A 21,720-nucleotide genomic window follows, 5' to 3' on the forward strand; every position below is an offset into this window, starting at 1 on the left:
TGGGTTAGAAAGTGCAAATTTGCGAATATCCAAGCAGCGAACGCTATTAGCCGTTTTGCCTGATATGGGTATGAAACAGCTGAGTCAGAAAGGACGTCGCAATTTGTGTGTGCGGCCATGCACAGAAAGCGACCATCCGTAATGTATGGCGGACTCGATCACACTTCCGACAACGCGCCTATGTGGACTGTAGATATTGGATCGCTGTGTGTGATCTATTTGACAAATGGAAATGTCAAGTGAAAACACGAACATCCACATTTGGCTATAGTCAGAGTGAACTAGAGTGAGAGAACAATCGATTTGATCCTGAATTGAAGATATGCCAAATAGGCGTTTCATACGCTATCTAGCGTCGAATCCTAAGGTAACATTTGACGACTACCGCGTCGAAGCCTCGACGTTTTGTCGCAAAAGATTGGGAAAAATTGGGAAGTTGGGATTTCCCAAAAAAACTCTTTTATACAAACCTTGTCCTTACAACAGCAAGCACAACCAAAAAAAGGAATTTTCCAATTTGGTGCAGTCGTTCGAAAGTTATGACATTTCGGCGATTAATTTTTATAATTATTATAGATTTATTGTCTCTCTTGCAGGTAGTAAGCAAGCCGTACCAAGTGGCGGCGGGCGCTGAGCTGACCAAGTTGTGCAACCATAAGCGGAAACTGCTGGCGTCGCTCCAGTCGCGCGTCCAGTCGCCTGTCACACCACCCCCGCAGACCATTGAACAGAAAAAAGGTGAATATTGATACTAAAAATTAATAATACTATTACGAAACAGGATAGTATTTTTGAACTTAGGTGTTTCCGTTTTTAACCCCCGACCCAAAAAGAGGGGTGTTATAAGTTTGACGTGTGTATCTGTGTATCTGTGTGTCTGTGTATCTGTGTATCTGTGTATCTGTGTATCTGTCTGTGGCATCGTAGCGCCTAAACGAATGAACGATTTTAATTTAGTTTTTTTTGTTTGAAAGGTGGCTTGATCGAGAGTGTTCTTAGCTATCATCCAAAAAAATTGGTTCAGCCCTTTAAGAGTTCTCAGCTCTTTTCTAGTTTTCTTGTAGAAAAGAAGGTTACATAACCGTTAGGTTCATAATATTATGTCAATTGACAAATGTCAAGCTGTCAAGATGGACGTTGCCTACATAATTATTTATTTGAAAATGATTTGTCGGGGGTGTTGAAAATTTTTAATTTACACTTGTTATTGTGCTTCTTCATACGCATTGTGATTTGTGCTTCATTTAAGGCTTAAGGGTACCAGACGTGGAAAGCGATATTATATTGTTATTATATATTGTTGTCATCGGAAGAATTTATACAATACATCACAGCCATCGATGATCACAGCCAATAGTGAGAGGGAATCGATCAATCCGAGGTGATTTGGATCGTCAAACTGCGGCGGTATTCTTCCTCAGTCATCATAGACGTTTTACAAGGACTCCGATAGAACACCGTCTTGTGACAAGTGGCCTCCATCGACTTAGCTTGAAATCGTCCGTCCACCTAGTGGGGAGGACTCCCAACTCCTTGGGACCCCAATAATTATCAAATCTGAAGATGAAAATCAAGATTCTGATGATAAGACCATCTGGCAGGTTTCTGTATTGCCATACTCAGAGAAAAAGAATTAGTTTGTAAAAGTTTGCCTTTAATCAATCAACTTACTGTCTCACTCAAATTTCAGTGAGAAGTGTACTCGTGAATAAGTATGATAATTATAATAATTAAACATAACTATAAACTGAACACTATCGAGGAAATCAAAAACGAAATGAAAAGATAATATATCATTTAGCAAACCCGATGTGATATTTTTCATTAAAGTTATGAAGAAAATGAGCACCTAGTCTCCATCAATGTACGGAAATGTACGGAAAATCACTTCCTGAAAACGACGAAGTAGGTAAGCATGTCATGCCCAGATAGTAGGTATACGCGAATAAATTGTCTGTCACAGTAATCGATTTTGCGAGTAGTAGAGCGAAAGGTAAGTTTGTTGACCCAAAAACGTCGGGATGTACTGAAATCCGGGCTATTTATCAATCAACTGTCGAAACATCTTCCATTAGTTTAGTTACTTTGATCGAAAAAAAGGTCGCCATCACCGTGTGCTCTATAATTTTCTTTCATTGATATTCTAACATTTAGGATAAGTGATTTTTTTTCTGCCATCTATTATGCCATTCCAAGATTCAGTGATACACGACCCTTTCTCGCGATAACTTTCAAAATACTCGTAGGTACGGGTATTTGCGAAAGGTGAAACTGATTGCTGCTTACATTGATGGACTCAAGTATTTCGGAATTCTTGAAATTAATTACATAGAATATTTCTGAATTATCTTTTATTGATATTCTAACATTCAAGTAGGTTATCACTTATTTTCTGATTATTATTTAGTTCCTAGAGGGCAGTTGATACTGCCCTGCGCAAACTCTTGTACTTGCAGTGATCGCAAAGTCCACAAAGATGTTGCCACTTGGTGGTTTTGGGCAGCACATAATTTCATAATTTATATATTCATTGCAAATACACGTTTTACAATAGATAGACTAAGGAATGAAAACACGAGCTCGGCTGAGATCTGTTTTTAGGGTTCCGTACCTCAAAAGGAAAAACGGAACCCTTAAAGGATCACTTTGTTGTCTGTCTGTCTGTCTATCCGTCTGTCCGTCCGTCCGTCGTGTCTGTCAAGAAATCCTATAGGGCACTTCCCGTTAACCTAGAATCATGAAATTTGGCAGGTAGGTAGGTCTTATAGCACAAGTAAAGGAATAAATCTGAAAACCGGGAATTGGTGTTTACATAATTAAAAAAAAATTAAAATATGTTTCAATTTTCAAAGTAAGATAACTATACCAAGTGGGGTATCATATGAAAGGGCTTTACCTATACATTCCAAAACATATTTTTATTTATTTTTATGCATAATAGTTTTTGATTTATCGTGCAAAATGACGAAAAAAATACCCGAGTACGGAACCCTCGGTGCGCGAGTCCGACTCGCACTTGGCACTTTGTTGTACAGTCGCGCCTTGTGTTTAGATTGGACTACTTGTTTCGCGTTCACTATAATACTCTTTAGAGAGAGAGAGAGCCAGCGCGTGCCAGACCTTCGTTTTTTTTATAAAAGCTGAAAGTTTATCTGCGTATTGCCCCCAACACAGAGAGGAACGATCAGCGACTAAAGCCACCATGATCCAAACTTCATACCACGATCAACTTCAAATAACGAAGGTCCATCTTAGTTGCAGCGTGTTTGCACAACTTATGCTTATCTGTAATAATATGGTTCTAGAATCTAGACAGAAGCTACAAGCTGACTAGGAACATAATTTATAAATAACTAGATGATGTCCGCGACTTTGTTTGCGTGGATTTAGTTTTCTAAAAATCCCGTGGGAACTCTTTGATTTTCTGGGGTAAAAAGTTGCCTATTTCACTCACTAGGTCTCTAATGCTGTACCCATGCAAAAAATCACGTCAACCCATTGCACTGTTGCGGTGTGGTTGGAGGAAAAACCAACAAACAAACGCACTTTTTCATTTATAATATGGGTAGTGACTAGTGTAGAATATATCAGCTATAGGTGCCTACTCACGTATTTAGTCGATGTAAGATGAAAATAACTCACGATAGTTTAAACATTAAAATGGTTAGTGTGATAATTAGTAATTGTGATACATGCCATGTGTAATACCTATGCCCTATCCTGTGAAAAGTTATGAAAGTGTCAGTTTAACTCCAATCATGAGAACTGGGTACAGAAATTAAGTATAACTGGCATTTTCTGAAAACGAATATAAGATTTCTTGGTTTTGTTTTTGAAAAACACTAATAATAATACGTAAATTGTTCACACCATGCGGACGAAGTCGTGAGTATCGGCTCACGGCTAGTGTTCAATGATGTTAGTTTGTATACGTAAGTGAAAGCCTACAATATTGAACCTATTGACTTAAGTACTATTATCTAAATCATGTTGCCTAGTGAAGGGTAACTTTCTAGAAATTGTATGAGGCAGTTGGTAGGTACCTTGGATGTAATATTACTTGATTAGAGAAAGCTGGATGCTCTCTAGGTAGATACAAAAGCAATTACTCGGTGACCTACTTTACAACTTACTCATGTATTACAATAATGATATTACCTTTGCAAAGATTAATGTAAAGAACAAAATAACTCCAATTTATCTGGCCTTTGTTATTGTCGCTTTAAAATTCTATTTTATAAATCCATTTCATATTTAAATCTTCTTATATTTAGAGGCTAAAGGAATCAAAATTAAAACAAAACTTGCGTCTTAAATTTTTTTATAAATGTGAGTGGATACTTTAGAAATAAGTTTTCTTTACCTTTAATTAAAGAATAATGATCGACATAATACAAAGAAATTATGTAATTTTAGATATTAATGTCACCACTTTTATTCAATCACTACTTCACTACTTATATCACTGCTTGTCACTACTTCACTATCACTTCACTACTTATATTATAAATGGGAAAATGTGTTTGTTTGTTGGTTTGTCCTTCAATCACATCGCGATTCGCACGGGAGCAACGGATCGTCGTGATTTCTTGCATGGATATAGTTAAGACCTGGAAAGTGACATCTGCTACTTTTTATCCAGGAAAATCAAAGAGTTCCCACGTGATTTTCAAACGCCTAATCCACGCGGACGAAATCGCGGGCATCAGCTGGTATAACATAACCTTTAAGTTTCGAATCTGTATTGTGGTATGTGTTATAGAATTCCGACACGAGAAGCGTTTTGCATACAGTTTAAATCCCATTTGGCTACACCCGTGTAATTAGATGTGACAGGATAAGTTGAGAGTCTGCACTGGGACGCCACTACGCTTAAGACTTTAGCGGTTAATATTGTTAAGGAATATGTACTCGACGGATTACCTACCTAGCTGCAATTACAATGAAAGCAAATATGACAGTTTAGCACATTGTATAGAATAAGTAAAGTTTGCAATGCCAAATCTAGAAACTCTTTCGGAATCATCATGTTATAAAAGCGATTTCTGCACTTTGCATAGACGATATGACGCGGAAACTATTCAATACTACTCCGTATGCAGTTGTGTTATGGAATTCCGGCACGAGTAGCGTTATGCATACAGGTTAAATCCCATTTGGCTACACCCGTGTAATTGGATGGAACGGGATGAGTCGGAAGTGTGCACTGGGACACCCGCGCCACTACGCTTAAGCGGTTAATATTGTTAAGGAATGTACTCAACGGATTACCTACCTACCTACAATTACTATGAAAGCAAAAAATGATATGACAGTCGCACTCATACATACATATAGAATGGATAGCTTTTATATAAGAGCATTTTCTTTGACGGGTTTTGTAGTTTTAATACATACTGTGTCGTCAAGAATGTGGTGCAGCAGGTATAAAGATGATAATTTATTCTGAGGATAATCTGAGGATTCTGAGGATGAGGATTCTTAAAAATCCCTTGGGAACTCCTTGATTTCCGGGATAAAAAGTAGCCCATGCCACTCTCCAGGTCTTTAACTAAATATGCCCATGCAAAAATCACGCCATTCTGTTGCTCCATTGCGACGTGATTAAAGGACAAACTACAAACACGATTTTGCATTTATTATAATATATGGTTAGTGATAAGCCAGATGATTCTAATGAGCTATGACCTTAAACATCTTCCCGAACGCGGCGAATATTCATCCGGCTGTAGAGGTAATCCTATTGGGTATGTTAGGATATTTCACACGGATAGTGTATAGTGTTGTTTAATTAATCAGGGCTAAGTATTGTCGCGATGCGTCCGTCCGCGTTGCGCGCGTCAATCGCTTAAAACTGTGCTTCGGCTGTGAGCTACGGAATATGTTGAAGTTGGGTTATTAGTAAAAAACCAGCCAAGTGCGAGTCAGACTCTCGCACTGAGGGTTCCGTACTGTGTAATTTTTTCCCGACATTTTTCACGATAAATCAAAAACTATTGTACATAAAAACAAATAAAAATCTGTTTTGGAATGTACAGGTAAAGTCCTTTCATATGATACCCTACTTGGTATAGTTATCATACTTTGAAAATTGAAACAATTTTTTTTCTTGTGATGTAACCACAAATTCACGGTTTTCGGATTTATTCCTTTCCTTGTGCTATAAAGACCTACCCACTTGCCAAATTTCATGATTTTAGATCAACGGGAACTAACCTATAGGTTTTCTTGACAGACACGACAGACGGACAGACAGACAGACAACAAAGTGATCCTATAAGGGTTCCGTTTTTCCTTTTGAGGTACGGAACCCTAAAAACGGTGTCTTTCTGGATTAGCTGAACATACGGAACAGACGGACTAATGCGGTGACTATTCGTGCTCTTAGCGGCTGTAGAGGTAATCCCATTGGGTGCGCATCCGGATAATTGGATGAACAAGGAAGAGCGCGGACATAGCACCAGGAAAGCTCGTTCGCGCGCCGGATTATAGCGTTCGCGCAGTGAGCCGACGAGACGTAACTTTGTTACGCAACTTAACGAAGTTTTAAAAGTAAGCCGTTTCTGTATTAACCTTTTAACGTCGAACACATAACAATTAGACTGGATTTTACTATTTACATTATAGGTAAGTGAGTAATTTTATAAATGATTTTAAGAAACTTAATCAATCTCTTTTCAAAATTGTAAAAGATATATCTTTTAGTACTTGCGACAACAACGAGTACAATGAAAATGAAAGCATAATGAAAAATTACTTATCGGAAAATTCTAAAAGAAATATATTCTTTGACAAAGTAATATTGGCGTCACTCAGAAAAGCAGGTATTATTTAAATATTTTTATCGGATTATTGGAATGTCCTCTCCAAAACCAACACAAAAAACACTAGTTCAATGTGTAAGGTTATCCGAGAGTCTTAATCTAAACAAACTAATGCCAAAATAAATAATTTAATTAGAGCGTGATTGCTATCACAACATCTAATTATCCAGTTCACAATCCAAATACCGAAAATATGCGATATCGCTCCGAATCTCAGAAGGAGACTAAACTAAAACCTTCGAAACACCCGTATTTATGCAAGTTTAAGCTTGTTGGCCGCCTAGCAACAGATTGTATGACATCGAATGAGCCAAATATCGATTTTATCGAACTACCTGCATTAGATAAATTAATAATTTTATATTATTTTTGACAACTCAAATCAATTTTTAAAAATAACCTTACAGTAAGTATTCTGTAATGGAGCTAAGACATAGTAGTTATATTAACGCGTGTGATGTGGTAAATACTTCGAAGCTACTTAAATTGCCGTCTGTTTATAAAAGTAAAGCAGCACTGACTGGTACCTAGCTGAAGAGAGGTTCCTTCCAACAAAGAGGGTAGAGGGTCTCTTTGTTGTTAAGTGTCAGGGACGCGTAGACGTGTGAACAAATTGACAACTCCGTCTGTTTCTACAGATGGACCACCTACAAGTTTGGCAAGTGGCAACTGGCAACTGACATGTTTGCCATCTATAATTTTTTTAAAATATTTAATAACTACACCATAATTGCAACTGTATCACATACCTACCTAATTGCCTATGTTTTGCTTAAAGCATTTTTTTAACCACTTATTTTTCTAATCATGGTTTTTAACCCCCGACCCAAAAAGAGGGGTGTAATAAGTTTGACGTGTGTATCTGTGTATCTGTCTGAGGCATCGTAGCTACTAAACTAATGAGGCGATTTTAATTTAGTTTTTTTTTTGTTTGAAAGTTGGCTTGATCGAGAGTGAAAATCGGTTCAGCCGTTTGAAAGTTATCAGCTCTTTTCTAGTTACTGCAACCTTCACTTGTCGGGTGTTCATTTTTAATTTACACTTGTATCAGAGATATTTAAAATCTTTATTATATCTACGTATATCTATACATAATCTCTTTCTTGCAAATTATTCTAAATAAGATTTCTTTTTATTTTTGCTTCGCATACAAAATTAATTATAAATATCTACATGTTTTCGAAGTTAGTAGAGTCAGTGAACAAATCTTCTCATCCTTAATGGCAACATAATATTGTACCCTAGATATAATAATAAATTATAGGGAAATAGAAAATAATTTAATTCTAAAGAGAAGTCACTAATAGAGCTCAGACGAATAACCAACTCGAATATAACATGGAGAGCGTTCTCAGAGCTACTTAAATTGTCTATTTACAAACGTGTAGTGACTGTGGATAGTGGAAGACGGGAAGAGTTGCTATTACACAAAGAGGGTAGATCTCTTTGTTATTAAGTGGCGGACGGGTGTAGCGGCGTGAATAGACAGGCAACTAACGCGCGGGTGAAACAACCTGCATCATACCCACATGAAATGAAATGAAATGAAATGATTTCTTTATTTTGCGACCTACACCATCGAAATCCACGTGGAGAAGTTGCGAACATCATGTAGTACCTACACTATAAATTGAGCACTAAGTTTTATATTGAAGAAAAGCTCTAATAGGGTTCAGACGATCCGGCGAATAACAAACTTGAATATAACATAGAGACTAGAGAGCGCTTTTTAACCGACTTCCAAAAAAGGAGGAGGTTCTCAATTCGTCGGGATCTTTTTTTTTTTTTTTTTTTTTTTTTTTTTTATATTTTTTATGTATGTTCCCCGATTACTCAAAGACCCCTGGACCGATTGGGAAAATTTTTTTTTTGTTTGAAAGGGTATACTATGCAGGTGGTCCCATATAAATTTGGTGAAGATCTGATGAATATCTTCGGAGATGGAGAACAGAACTCCTCAATGGATAGGAGCAAATTGCTCGCGATCAGTGTAATAGCTTAGTAAACAGTAGGGTTTTAACTGGGCACAGCATATTATAGTACAGTAGGGCCACTAAAAATTGTGAAATAAAAAATTTTCAAAAGAAAAATAAAACCGACTTCAAAAACGACAAACACTAAAAAGTAAAAAATAACTTTTGTTTAGCTACACGTGTAATGCACCTAGGTATGAAGTCGGGCGAGCTTCACTCTTGGATTTCTAATTTTGTTTTAATATGCTCGCTCGACTTTTATATTGAAGAAAAGCTCTAATAGGGTTCAGACGATCCGGCGAATAACAAACTTGAATATAACATAGAGACTAGAGAGCGCTTTTAGAGCTACTTAAATTGTCTATTTACAAAAGTGTAGCGACAGTGGATGGTGGAAGACGGGAAGAGTTGTTCCTTACACAAAGAGGGTAGATCTCTTTGTTGTAAAGTGGCGGGCGGGTGTATAGCGGCGTGAATAGACGGGCAACTACCGCGCGGGTGAAATAACCTGCATTACACCCTACTCGTACACCCGACATCCTCCAGTGCTCGTAACATTACCACCCTTGTTTTTGCTCACTTATGCTAATTTCTCTACATTGTCACCGTTTAAAATTGGAACCTTAATAGCCTATATGTTGCGTAATATACATTTACAAGTACAAGTGTAAATTAAAAATTTATAACACCCCCGACAAGTAAAGAGCTGATAACTTTCAAACGGCTAAACTGATTTTCTTGGATTTTAGCTAAGAACACTCTGGATCAAGCCACCTGTCAAGCAATAAAACCTAAATTATAATCGGTTTATTACTTTAGGAGCTACGATGTCACAGACAGATACATAGATACACAGGTAAACAGATACACACGTCAAACTTATAACACCCCTCTTTTTGGGTCGGGGGTAAAAAATTAGTGTTGCTGAAAGATCGTTCGAAGCTAATATTTTATAACTTAGCCAAATCTTTTTCTTAACATTAGTTTTTTGTACCAATCCAATTTTAACATACAACAAAAAATATATTTCAAAAACGTCGGAAACCCAGTGAAAATAAAATACATAATGGTTTTTATAAAACTTGCTATTTCAGTATAAAGTTTGCCCAATTGTCCTTAAGTTAGCTGTACCTAACAGCAGTTTCAATTTTTTTATTTGAACCTCGTACCTACATCTCTATCAAAGAAGATGTTTCAAATCGGGCTAGATCGTGTACACTGTCATTAAAAATTGAAAAAAAAATATATTCCGAAAAAAATTACGAATATTTTTAGTTTAGTGGTACAAACTTAGATTTTATATTTCTGTGGGTACAAATATAATTTTCATGAATAAGTAATAGGGCGGCTTACTGATTTGAAGATAATCTGTGTTAATTGAGGATTTGGAGGATTGTGCATCATTTGGGGCAGGCCGTAGATTTGTTTTGCACCAGCAAATAAAGCCATTTTAAAGAAAATCTTTTAAGTAGTGAAACCCTGTTTTAAGGTATCTTGGCTTGGCTAGTTTGAGTATACCGTTCAAGACCTAGCCGATGGCCCATACATTCGTGAAACATCTTTAAGCTAAACGAAAACGATTCTTTTTTAAGTTCCACAAAATGAGTTAACTCTCGGCGACTAATAAAAACAGTCTCAATAGTCTAAAGTCAACGACTCGTCTGACTTACTCGTAAAACGAGCGCATTACCCCGCATTAATGAAACGTCGCGTTGTATTCGAAAGCCTTTAACGGCCAAGTAGAGAAAACTCGTGAAAAGGGTTTAGCGGCTACGAAATGTTAAAGAGAAACTTGAACATACGTCACAACTCACAAGCACCCATAACTGGTATTTACTTGTTTAAAACAACAGTTCCATTATTTGTATTTTTTTTATCAATTTAAGTTTTACATTGGTTTATTATGTCAAGAAATACTTATAAAGTTTCTTCTAAGTATTAGTATCTAGTAGTAGCTTTTTGCAATATGTGTCAAATTTCAAGGCGAAAGTCACTCAAACAGATTTTTGAAAGATGACGTGAATTTTTTTTCGCGTCATCTATTATGAATCTGATTGGTCGACTGAACACATCTCTTCTCTCCGCTTAGGTGGAGACCGGGCCTTAAGCAATCAGCATACGCACCTACTTAAGTAGAAATAATAATAATCAATCAAATACGTTTATTCCTAGTTGTACACGGGGATACAAGACCTATTTTTTTAAAATTTCTTCCACTCTATCGCATTAATAGACGAAAAAATCAGGCGCTCAATTGCGGAGAATACCTAATAACTACAATGTCACGGTCGCAATCGCCTCTGATTGGTCGACGCTCACTGACTATTCGCTATAATAGATTGGTGCAAGAGTAATACCATAAATTCAGCCAATCACAAATATTGAGATTGCAATGTTGATTGATGCGGAAAAACTCCGCAGTCGGCCAGCAGGTACAACAATGTTACAACGTAATCGCCTTAGACAGAGAAAAAGCCTCCCCTGCTAAGCCACAAGCAGATCTGTTACGTGTTTATGAAACTTGTAACTTCACTATTTATTCAACATAACAAGTTTTTATTGCTTTTTTTATACACACGATATCTTTTCAAGTACTTCACGAAGCCCCTTTCTCGGAGTTTTCCCGTTTCTTTTATGTCATAGGATATTATGTCAACGAATCTAAAATGCTCGAGAGTCTCTCCATTATATTATTATTTCTGCTTGCTTATATAAGGCTAGTGAGTAGTTCGGTGTCTCATTGGCTTGATTTTTTTCAAGTTGATGCTTCAATGTAAAATTCTTTTGTTATGATTGTGGATTATCAAATTCATGAACTTTACTAACTATACTTTGTTATACAATTACAAAAACAATTATCTAACATTTGAGTGACCCTATTGCAATGAGTGAAGGCTGTGCTGTCAATGCGCGATTACAATTTCAATCAATGAGCTTAGAACGATAATACTTAATAATAGGTAATTAATAAACCCTCAACGTGAAAGCAAAGCTGGATAGATATTAAACTATGATACTATCTTGTAATTAATACATACCTTACTGTAGATTACCGAAATAATATAAAGTACTCGCAGTTAGTAATGATCTCATACTGCAAAATAAGATAGTTGTCAAGAACTCTATAAAGCATAATACCGCGAAAGCTACTGCAGAGATTGCAAACAAACCTTATGTATTAATCCGTCGAGGTTCAGTAAGAAAATAAATTCAAACAAATAACAAGGGAAACTAAACCTTACAAACTGCTAAAAAACTTCATACGATGATAAAAAATAAGTCTTGGGGAGCTGGAAGAAATCTCTATTAATTTTGGGTGCTTAAACAACTTTCGAGGACATGAATGGAAATCTTCGAAGGGCAGCAAAACTTTACAATAGCAAAAAAACATAAACTTCATTTCATAAGAAAGTTTTCAAAATGTTGTGTAGAAATATTAAACTTGAGAAATATCAGATTTCGAAACTCCGAGTACAATAATTGTGAAGTACGTGGGGCTACGCCAGCGCCAGCATCATTCTGTTGTTAATAACTAACTACCATAATGGTCGTTCCCCTAACGTCCTAGTTTAGCCTTTATGACGAAGGTCTGGTCATTATGCTCATCATAATGTGACAGATTACCGGATTTTACACAATGTACCTAATTGTTAACAAAGCAAACCATGAAAAACTCGTGTACTTTTCAATGAATTAATAAATGATGCATCAAAAAAACTATTTTAAGATTAACGGTTGAGTCAATGGATGGGTGCATGCACGACGCAACGTTTTCTTCCCAATTGTTCACGCTTTATAATTCTTCGCACTAAGTTATAATTAATATACCTACTGTATGCGAGGGAGACGGTTGTTTGTCCTTAACATAATATCGTTAAAATCTAGCAAGGGCAGCCACTTTTGATCTCAAATGTTAATAAATAGTGTGCACAAGAACTCTTTGACCTGGTTCCTCCTTCACCTTTCTACCATCGTACTGCCAGGCATCGTCAAGGTTTGCATCCGTACGTAGTCGAAATTCCTCGAACACGTACGAAACGATTTGCTTCCTCTTTCCTAATTCGAACCGCTAGGATATGGAACGCCCTTCCGGCGTCAGTTTTCCCTTCCACCTATAATATGGGTATCTTCAAGTCAAGAGTGAATAGGCAACTTCTAGGCAAGCGCGCTCCATCTTAGGCTGCATCATCACTTGCTAGCAGGTCTGATTGCAGCCAAGCGCTAGTCTATATAATTAAAAAAAAAAAAAAAAAAAAAATGCCATTTTATATTAAGAAAATTGTTATATTTGGTAGAACCAAGCACTCTTTGAATTCTTTCTCATGAATGAATTGTTTTTCAGTGCAGCTCGTGTGATCTCCCTCCAGGGATTTATTTTGGTGACATTACGTGCACACAGAGAAGCTGTTCGTTGTTGAACGGATTAAGTCCATTCACCTACTAATCTATTTAGTTAGTAATTGGGGAACGACCATGTGGACGTGTGGCCCCCACTCGACTTTGTACCACGAAGTATTTGATAGTATCACTCTTCCTTATAATGTGTCCAAAGAACTTGAGGATTCGCAGTAGTACGATCAGCTAATCTTTGAATTATTATTAGTTCTTTGAATATGGAATAACTTAACTAAGTTGAGTAATCAATTTTGACTTGATGACGTACCTACTTGAAATTGTGTAAGAAAACTGAAAGGAGAATATGACCTACAAAGAAGTCTTTAAAGTAGAGGAATTCATAAAAAAAACAAATCCCATAAAATTACGCCTTGCCCGAATTCTTACTGCCCATAAAAGCGTGTCAAGAATGGTTCGTAAAAACCTTAAGTCGCTAAGCTTAATGCGATAAAAAGCCCATTAAAATAGATTAACATTGGAGTGAGGCAGGCCGGGAAGCCTACCGCAGGATTGCATAATTGCCAGAAAGGAAGGCCTTCACGTGAACAAATATTGGCTACTTTGGAAAATTCTCTCTATGATTTTTAAGATACTTAATAGGATTTATTTCTCAGGTTGCTAAGCCGACTGCGATAAAATTTTTAATGGGATTGACTTCAAGAGGAGGAGTAGGATTCTACTGAGAAGAAATCTACACCACGATTACCTACTTAAGTCGTAATTCTTCCCGAAAAACTCTAAGATAAATTAAATTGTTGTTAATTAAATAAATTAAATAAAATAAAACCCGTAAAATAATAAATAACAATTAATTATTATGAACAGTTGGCAAAAAAAAACTCCAGTTGATAAACCTCATTGAAGTAAATTGATTAACATTCAAATGGGACCAACTGGGGAGTTGTAAAAACACATTGAACTACGGAAAGGATGCGTTAGATAAAATTGTCGGTGTCCTGAAACTTCCTAACACCCCCAACAATAATTAATATGACCAGTGGGCAAAAAACCTCAAGTTGATAAACCCCATTAAAATAGATCAACATACGAGTGGGAAACTGAGAAGCTGGGGAGGCCGCCGCAGGATTGCGTAATTAACGTAAAGGAAGTAGGCCGTTTAGGCAAACAAAAACGTTGGCGACTCGATCAGCGGTAGAACAAAGGCGTAATTTGAAACAATCGGTGCACGGCAGTGGGCGCACCCCGCCGACTATTGATCTGGCTCGCGCCCCCGCCCTGGCGCCTCGCAGACCACCCCGTCACCCCGTCGTCCCCGGCACACAACTCGTATTTTAATTGCAAATCTGCCAGATAATGCGCAAATAGATAACGCCATTATACCTCGGCTCGCTTATTATTTAGCGCGATCGAGTTACAACTTGAACAGTGCTTTTAAATTGACTTTATTAAACATTGGTGACCTTAATAATGTTGTTTAACATAAATTATTTAGTTCTTAGTTTTTCCATGATAAATATTACTTAAGCGAGATACGTTTTAATACTATTTTACTCTACTAGTAAAATGTTTTCGTCTCATCATAATTATATATTTTTTTAATTCCAATCCCCCGCGTAAAACAAAAGTATATTAAAAACTTAGTTTGGGTTGTTGCCAAAAAAATATGCTTCGCCTCGGCTCCACTCTGCGAGTGTGTGTTGCGCTTTAGTTTTAAGTATGTACTTCCAAAATCTACCAGATAATATTATAATGTGCTAATAGATAAACCATCTCACCTCGTGGTTTAGTTATTATTTAGGCAATATCTTGGTTATTACTTGGCGGTATTCTACTCATATGGTATTTTCTCTTTGTATTGCCTAACCTGCTTCTGTAATCTCTTTAAATGGGTACACATTAACACTTTCATGTAACTTGAGTCAGTACCTAATTGTTTAAAGAGTCTATTCAGAGCGTATTCGCTAAACGATCGCTCGCCTCAAAGGCTTTTTACGCCTATTAGAGCGGAGCAGGCGTTGTTTGATTCAAAGGAGGGGTATTGTTACGACATGATGGCGAATTTTCACTGCGGTCGCGAATTTATAACCGTTGAATCATAACTTTTACAAGCTTTTTCACGACTTTGTCCGCATGGATTTAGTTTTTTTTTTAAAGTATTTTCCCCGCGCACATGGAAAAAATGTCCACACTACTTAATGAGTGCTTCGGACGCCACGCACAACACTAAGTTTTACCACAGTTCACGAAAGTTAGAAAACTTAACAAAACGTCGAGGCTTCACACTGTCAAGCGTCAAATGTTACCTATATTTGACGCTAGGTAGGCCATGAAACGATTGATATCTTTGATTTCACGTCACCCTTAGCCTAAAATTTTAAATATGTCGATTAAGGATCAAGAACCGAGAATTTCCTCACTCCAGTTCACTCTGGTTTCACAATAATAATCACAACTGAATAGACTTTATTTAATAGCAAAACAAGTATGTTTTAATAACAAACAATATGAGTTTATCGCAGTCTTTGTAATTAGAAGGACAACGCTGAACACGCAAACGTCTCATCATCTAATAGGACGTCTAGAGATCGCCGTAAAGTCACGCGGTCGCTCGCCCCCGACCTCTCCGATCTCCTAGTACATACAGTAGGTACTTACTGAGGAGTGAAAGTGACGCATCTCTATGATTGGTTTCCAGATAAACTGAAGGGATTTTGTATGTTTTAGAGGCTTTGTTATCATTTATCTGTTTGTCTCATACTAATATTATAAATGCGAAACTTACTTTAGTTTCTTACTTATTACTTACCCTGTTTGTTGGGTTGTCCTTCAATCACTGTTATAGATATATTTTCTATGAATATTCGTGATTTCCTTACAGTTCTGGGCGCTGAAACTGCAAAGAAGAAGACGAAGAAACGGTCCGGCCTCATGCCCGCCATGAGCGTGTCACAAATGATGGTGCAAAGGGAGAGACCCCTCAACGAGTTCAAGGTGTGTATTTACGTATTCATAGCGGCGATAAGACTTGACCCCTTGCCAAAAAAACCGGCCAAGTGCGAGTCAGACTCGAGCACCGAGGGTTCCGTACTCGGGTGTTTTTTCCCGACATTTTGCACGATATATCAAAAACCTATTATACATAAAAATAAATAAAAATCTGTTTCAGAATGTGCAGGTAAAGCCCTTTCATATGATACCCCACTTGGTATAGTTATCTTACTTTGAAAATTGTAACACATTGTAATTTTTTTTTTCTGTGATGTAACTACAAATTCATGGCTTTTGGACTTTTTCCTTTACTTTTACTATAAGACTTACCTACCTGCCAAATTTCATGATTCTAGGTCAACAGGAAGTATCCTATAGGTTTTCTTGACAGACAGACAACAAAGTGGTTCCGTTCCGTTTTCCGAGGCACGGAACCCTAAAAACAACCTGCGACCGCATTTTTATCGCCCACAGCAAATATCGCAACGAATTTTTAAACATGACTTTGTTGATTTGACTTTTTTGTCATATTACCACAGTTGACGACAGTTATGAAACTTGTAACAGAACCTCGAGTCTTCAGGATGGCAGACGACAAATAGACTATGAAACGACTAATGTGATGTGAGCCGTCGTGGCAGCGTGACAAAGAGTTTAAATATGTATTATTAAAATTTCAAATCTTTGATTTTACCTAGTGCACAAATACTAACATTTGACAGATTCGATTCGGGATCAAAACGAGAGCTCCCCCATTCTAGTTCATTACTTAATTAAGTCAAGTCTTTTCTTGCAGTAAAGAAACAGCTTATGTGCTACTGCTGAGTTATCTTATAGGAGAGAGAGTTATAGAGGCCACCAAGCTGCTCCATTGAGCGTTAGTGGACTACCAGAATTATTCATATGACAGGTTCCTTGTGTGTTTTTCGAAAAGTATATGATGATTTGTAAATATTGATCTATCACATCTACATTCTTACTACCCTCACAAATTGACTAGATCCAAGCCATCACAGGATATTAACTGTGCCTACCTATTTGATGATAATAATGTAAATTAATTGACTTTTCCAGCCCGACAACGACCAGAAGCGGACGGCTTCGCCAGGAGCCATGCCCCAGCGCACAGGAACTATGCAATCCTGTCTTCCGTACTCACAGCACAACATGCTTAACGCTGTCCAAGATGATGCTAAACAAGAAACTCTTGTGCAAAGAAGCTCACATTATCTTACTGTTAGTAGTGGTTGGATAACTCAACAACCAGAAATGGAATCTAGCCCGAAACCAAACCAAGCGACATCGAGTCCCATAAATAATACAATCAACATTGGCCAGCCTGTACTGGGAACAAATGGACAGGTTATAGGCGTTAACACGGGATACAATAAACATATCACCAATGTCAAAAATGCGTTGAACGTACCCCTACACGTACAAAACGTGATAGAACAAGATCACAAAGAGGACGAAAAAGACTCGCAGGCTCATAAACAACATAAAGATGAAGAGTCACAGATATTCTGCGGCCTAAACCAACCTCTAACGCCTGAGGTGATGCAAAAAATCAACGAACAGCAGCAAATCTTCATACAACGGAACCAGAAACAGATAGAAGTTATGAAGGGTTATAAAACACAAATGACTGAACATATGAGTCAAAACAAATCTATTCAAAATCAATATGTTCCTCAGGGTCAACTAGTGATTCAAAACGGTGCTGTCGTTAAAACAAACTCTGCCAAAACGCCTCCATGGCAAGTTAAACGAAATGATTGTAATCCTTCAACCTCTTTGTCATGTCCAAGCCCGAAACTACAAAGGCTAGAAAATATAGAATACGATGATTCAAGCATAAATACGTTTGAGGACTCGTCGTCCTCGACAGGTTCCTTCATCAATAACGAACAAATTATGAACCCTTCGATGTGCTCCCGCGTGCCGCCTCTCCCACAACATTACAATATGATGGCACAGCAATGGCCTGGCGTCGATCTAAACAAGAAAAAAATCAAGTGTAACAAAGCGCCAAAGAAAAAAGCTACTCTGAACGAGAATAAACCTATCACATATGGAAATAACGGAATAAGACAATTACAGGATAAAGCAAAGCCTTGTGATGATATTGTAAGAAATGCTGTCCCATCATTCATGGACGATCCTAATGGATATTTAGCACAACAAACAGTCTTGCTGAACAATACAATATCGAGACAAGTCGGCATGAGCAATCAGTATGACATTAATCAATTTGACAATCCAAGTACGCCGTGCAATTCTTTAAACCAACCTGACAAAAACTTGAAATCGACGACCAAACCAGGCGAGCATATTAACGTGTTTAGAAATAACGTAGTACCAAACCCGTCGCTTTCACCTAACAATACACCAGACAGCAGTCTCGTACCTGACAAGAGTTTTGAAAATAACATGCCACAATGCTGTAAAGATTGCAATATCCCGTACAAAGCGAATTGCATAGAGACATCGGATAGCCAAATGCGTGCTAAATTTTTAAAACAGAATCCCAATATATACGGCAGAGAGTTAGAAAGTAGGGTAGCTACTCCGTCCAGTCCTAAACATGTATTCGATGATAATCCTGTTACATCATCTACTTATATAGAGCGGAATATTATGATGAATGATAATTGCGGACCAATTCAAGCTGGTATTGTCAGTACGAGTAATGTGTCACCCAATGAAACGTTACATCAGCCTGAGCCTTCGCCAACCCCGTCTAATAGCTCTCGGAGTACGGACACGCCTCACAGTAGCGGGAGTAATTCGCAACTACAAAATAATTGTACATATCCCATGCAGAGTCCAGTTTACTCTAATCCAGGCTCCAGCAGAGATTATTACAATAGCAACCCTTCCACACCAGGAAGCAATCACACATATCCCTATAATTCACCCGGACCACCTATCAGTCAATCGGTGTCTGGAAATCAGGTGATGCATTTTATATCAAATCACAATGTTAACAAAAATCTAATGGAAGTAGATAACATATCAATGGTTGGTGTGAAGCCAGTAATAAAGAATCAACAGGAAATTTTCAGACTGGAACCAAAGAAAAGGATAGAAAATACGATGCCCGGATATTGTCCTCCACCTCATTTGGGCGGTGGTCCAGCACATTCCCTTATACAGGCCTGTTACATACAGACTTTCGTAACGACCATGGCCAGTGGTTTTTCTGTTACTAGAGACACCGTAACGTCGGTTCTAGCCGGTAAAGCTAGCACGGCGACTACCTCTATCAATGCATCACAAGCAAACTTCATTAGGCCACCGCCACCCCCAAGCGTTAATTTGGCTACAACATACGCTATACCGAATAACCAACCAGATCCTTTCATAAACTCTGTCAATTTACCTACCAGTTACCCTTTACATATTGCGGGTACAACTGCTCAAAGCATGATATCCAAATCACCGCTAGAAATGGTGCAGAATGTCATAAGTAATATACCGTCTAAATCAGAAACGAGTAACATTCAATCGGCGTCACTACCTCAAAGGCGTGCATGTTCCACTCCGGGACAAATTCTTATTTCTTCCACGGGTCAAATCCTCGTGTCTAGTAATCAAATGCTGCCGCCGCCGCCAAAGAATACAACAGTGATGTCGCCAATGGGCTCGAGTGTTGTCACCAGTGGTACTACCTCCTTAAACCAAGTCGGCCCAGCCGTTGGCGGAGTTCAACCAATCGTTAACCAACCAACAGTAATGGTCAATAGTCTGCCAACTCCATTTGTCATTCAACCCCCCATGATGGCTGTAGATGGGCAAGTTGTGCAACAAAATTCTGTGTTGCCTCAAATTGTTGCTGGTGGTATTGGTCCTGGACAGCAAACGAACGAAAGTCAACGACAAATTGAAGTTAAAAACAGCCAGGGCTTCGTTCCAGGGGTAGCCATGTTGTCACCGGAGAGTTTGAAAAAAAGAAGTAAGAAGAAGAAGAGTCAGGCGCAGAATATAACCAACGTTCTACAGATAGCTGCGCCTCAGCAGAATCCCAATAATATAATGGTGCATCACTCTTCCCCGCAACATAATTCTAGTCCACAATTTTCTCCTCGCGGTTTTCAACTGTCGCCAACGAATAACATATCACCGACGCCGATGTTGCAAGCGTTAACTATCGTCCCCGGCAAATCTGGTACTCCAGCACATATAGTGATGAATGGTCAGGGTAATACAAATAATTTTGCATCGCAGCAGCTAATCGCAAATACCTCACCATCGCAACAAATAAATTTACTTCAACCTGTCAATTTGATTAACAATGCAAATAATGTAATGTCAAACTTCCCCGCTTTCCAACAATTTATTCTACCAAATCTCGGTGGGATGGTGATGACGGCTGATGGAACGGCCATCATTCAGGACAATTCCACTGGAATGCCGATGCAGCTCCAATTACAAACTGTTAATGGCCAAAACGTGTTAACGCCTGTGCAAAATCCTGGGTTATTCACTACGGGAGCCAACAGTGGCGTAGTCATCCGTGCACAAAATCAGCAAGGCAAAATAATACAATCACAGCACAGTCCTGGAGCCCAATTTCTATCTCCAAATAGTCAAGTGATGATGAGCAGTCCCAACTTCAATGGTCAATTAAGTCCACTTCTCACCAATTTAAGCCCGACGAACGTCGCCTTTAACGCGAGTCCCCAAGTGCGATCGGGAAACGTGCCAACCCAGGAATTCATTCAGTCTAACCAGATGGGCCAAACGCTAATGGTTCCCTTATCTCCCAAACAAGTTCCCATAGCTGCTACGAACAACAGAACTAATTCTACATTCGTCCAGAACACGACCATAGTGCAGCAGCAGACAACTTTAGTCTCTAATTCTCATAACACACAAAATATGAACGTGCAAAGTGGGAATTCGAGACTGAGTATAGACTCGAATATTTTACTCAACCAGAAGCCAGTTGCGAATCCGAAAAGGTTCAACCAATTGGTTGGGGAGAGTAGCCAAGTGGAATTTAAGGACAATAAAGGCCCTGTAACTTTTGATCACGGCGTGAAAGACGAGAAACCGGATGGTTCGGAGGAATATGCTCGGCTCATGCAAGAGTTGGGAGGTGTCAGGCATTCCGTGTCGACGCAAACATTGGGCCAACGTGGTGGCAAGTCTCCGAATATGGCCGGAGGGTCGCCGCCCGACACGACGACACATAGTCCGCTTGGCGCCTTGGACGCGGCGCCTAGTCCTCGCATTTATGCCGCGGCTTCCAATTACGCCGATACTACTACCAAATCACCAGAGCCCGCGGATATTCATTCTTCGGTGCGTATAATTTTTCTTATTTTTACTTTTACTGACGTAGCTTGCATATTTGTATGAACGCGAGTCGATTGAAACGAAAATTTTGCAGTTGGTTAGATATAACATGTAATTACATCTTGACTTACGATTACCAGAATTTAATTATAAACGTGTCGCGTTGCGCGTTGGATAACGTGTTTGTTACTTGATTATTAAGTTCCGTTTTCTGTGTTCATTTTTTTTTAAATTTACATACACTAGCTCTTGGCTGCAATAAGATTTGCTGCTAAGTG

General features: G+C 38.3%; 1 protein-coding gene across 2 annotated transcripts in view; it reads left to right on the forward strand.

Annotated features, from left to right (window-relative positions):
- LOC123867882 overlaps positions 1 to 21,720 on the forward strand; it is a 110,598-nt gene that overhangs the window by 73,884 nt on the left and 14,994 nt on the right. For both annotated transcript variants that reach the window (XR_006796528.1, XM_045910190.1), the window contains exons 3-5: positions 597 to 738; positions 16,032 to 16,144; positions 17,216 to 21,448. Coding sequence is in view for 1 of the 2 variants with exons in the window: in XM_045910190.1 (XP_045766146.1) it covers positions 597 to 738; positions 16,032 to 16,144; positions 17,216 to 21,448 (4,488 nt within the window). In the remaining variant the exon portion in view is untranslated. The remainder of the gene's footprint in view (positions 1 to 596; positions 739 to 16,031; positions 16,145 to 17,215; positions 21,449 to 21,720) is intronic.

The sequence above is a fragment of the Maniola jurtina genome, chromosome 8 (genome assembly GCF_905333055.1).
Source record: "Maniola jurtina chromosome 8, ilManJurt1.1, whole genome shotgun sequence".
Classification (NCBI taxonomy): Eukaryota; Metazoa; Arthropoda; class Insecta; order Lepidoptera; family Nymphalidae; genus Maniola; species Maniola jurtina.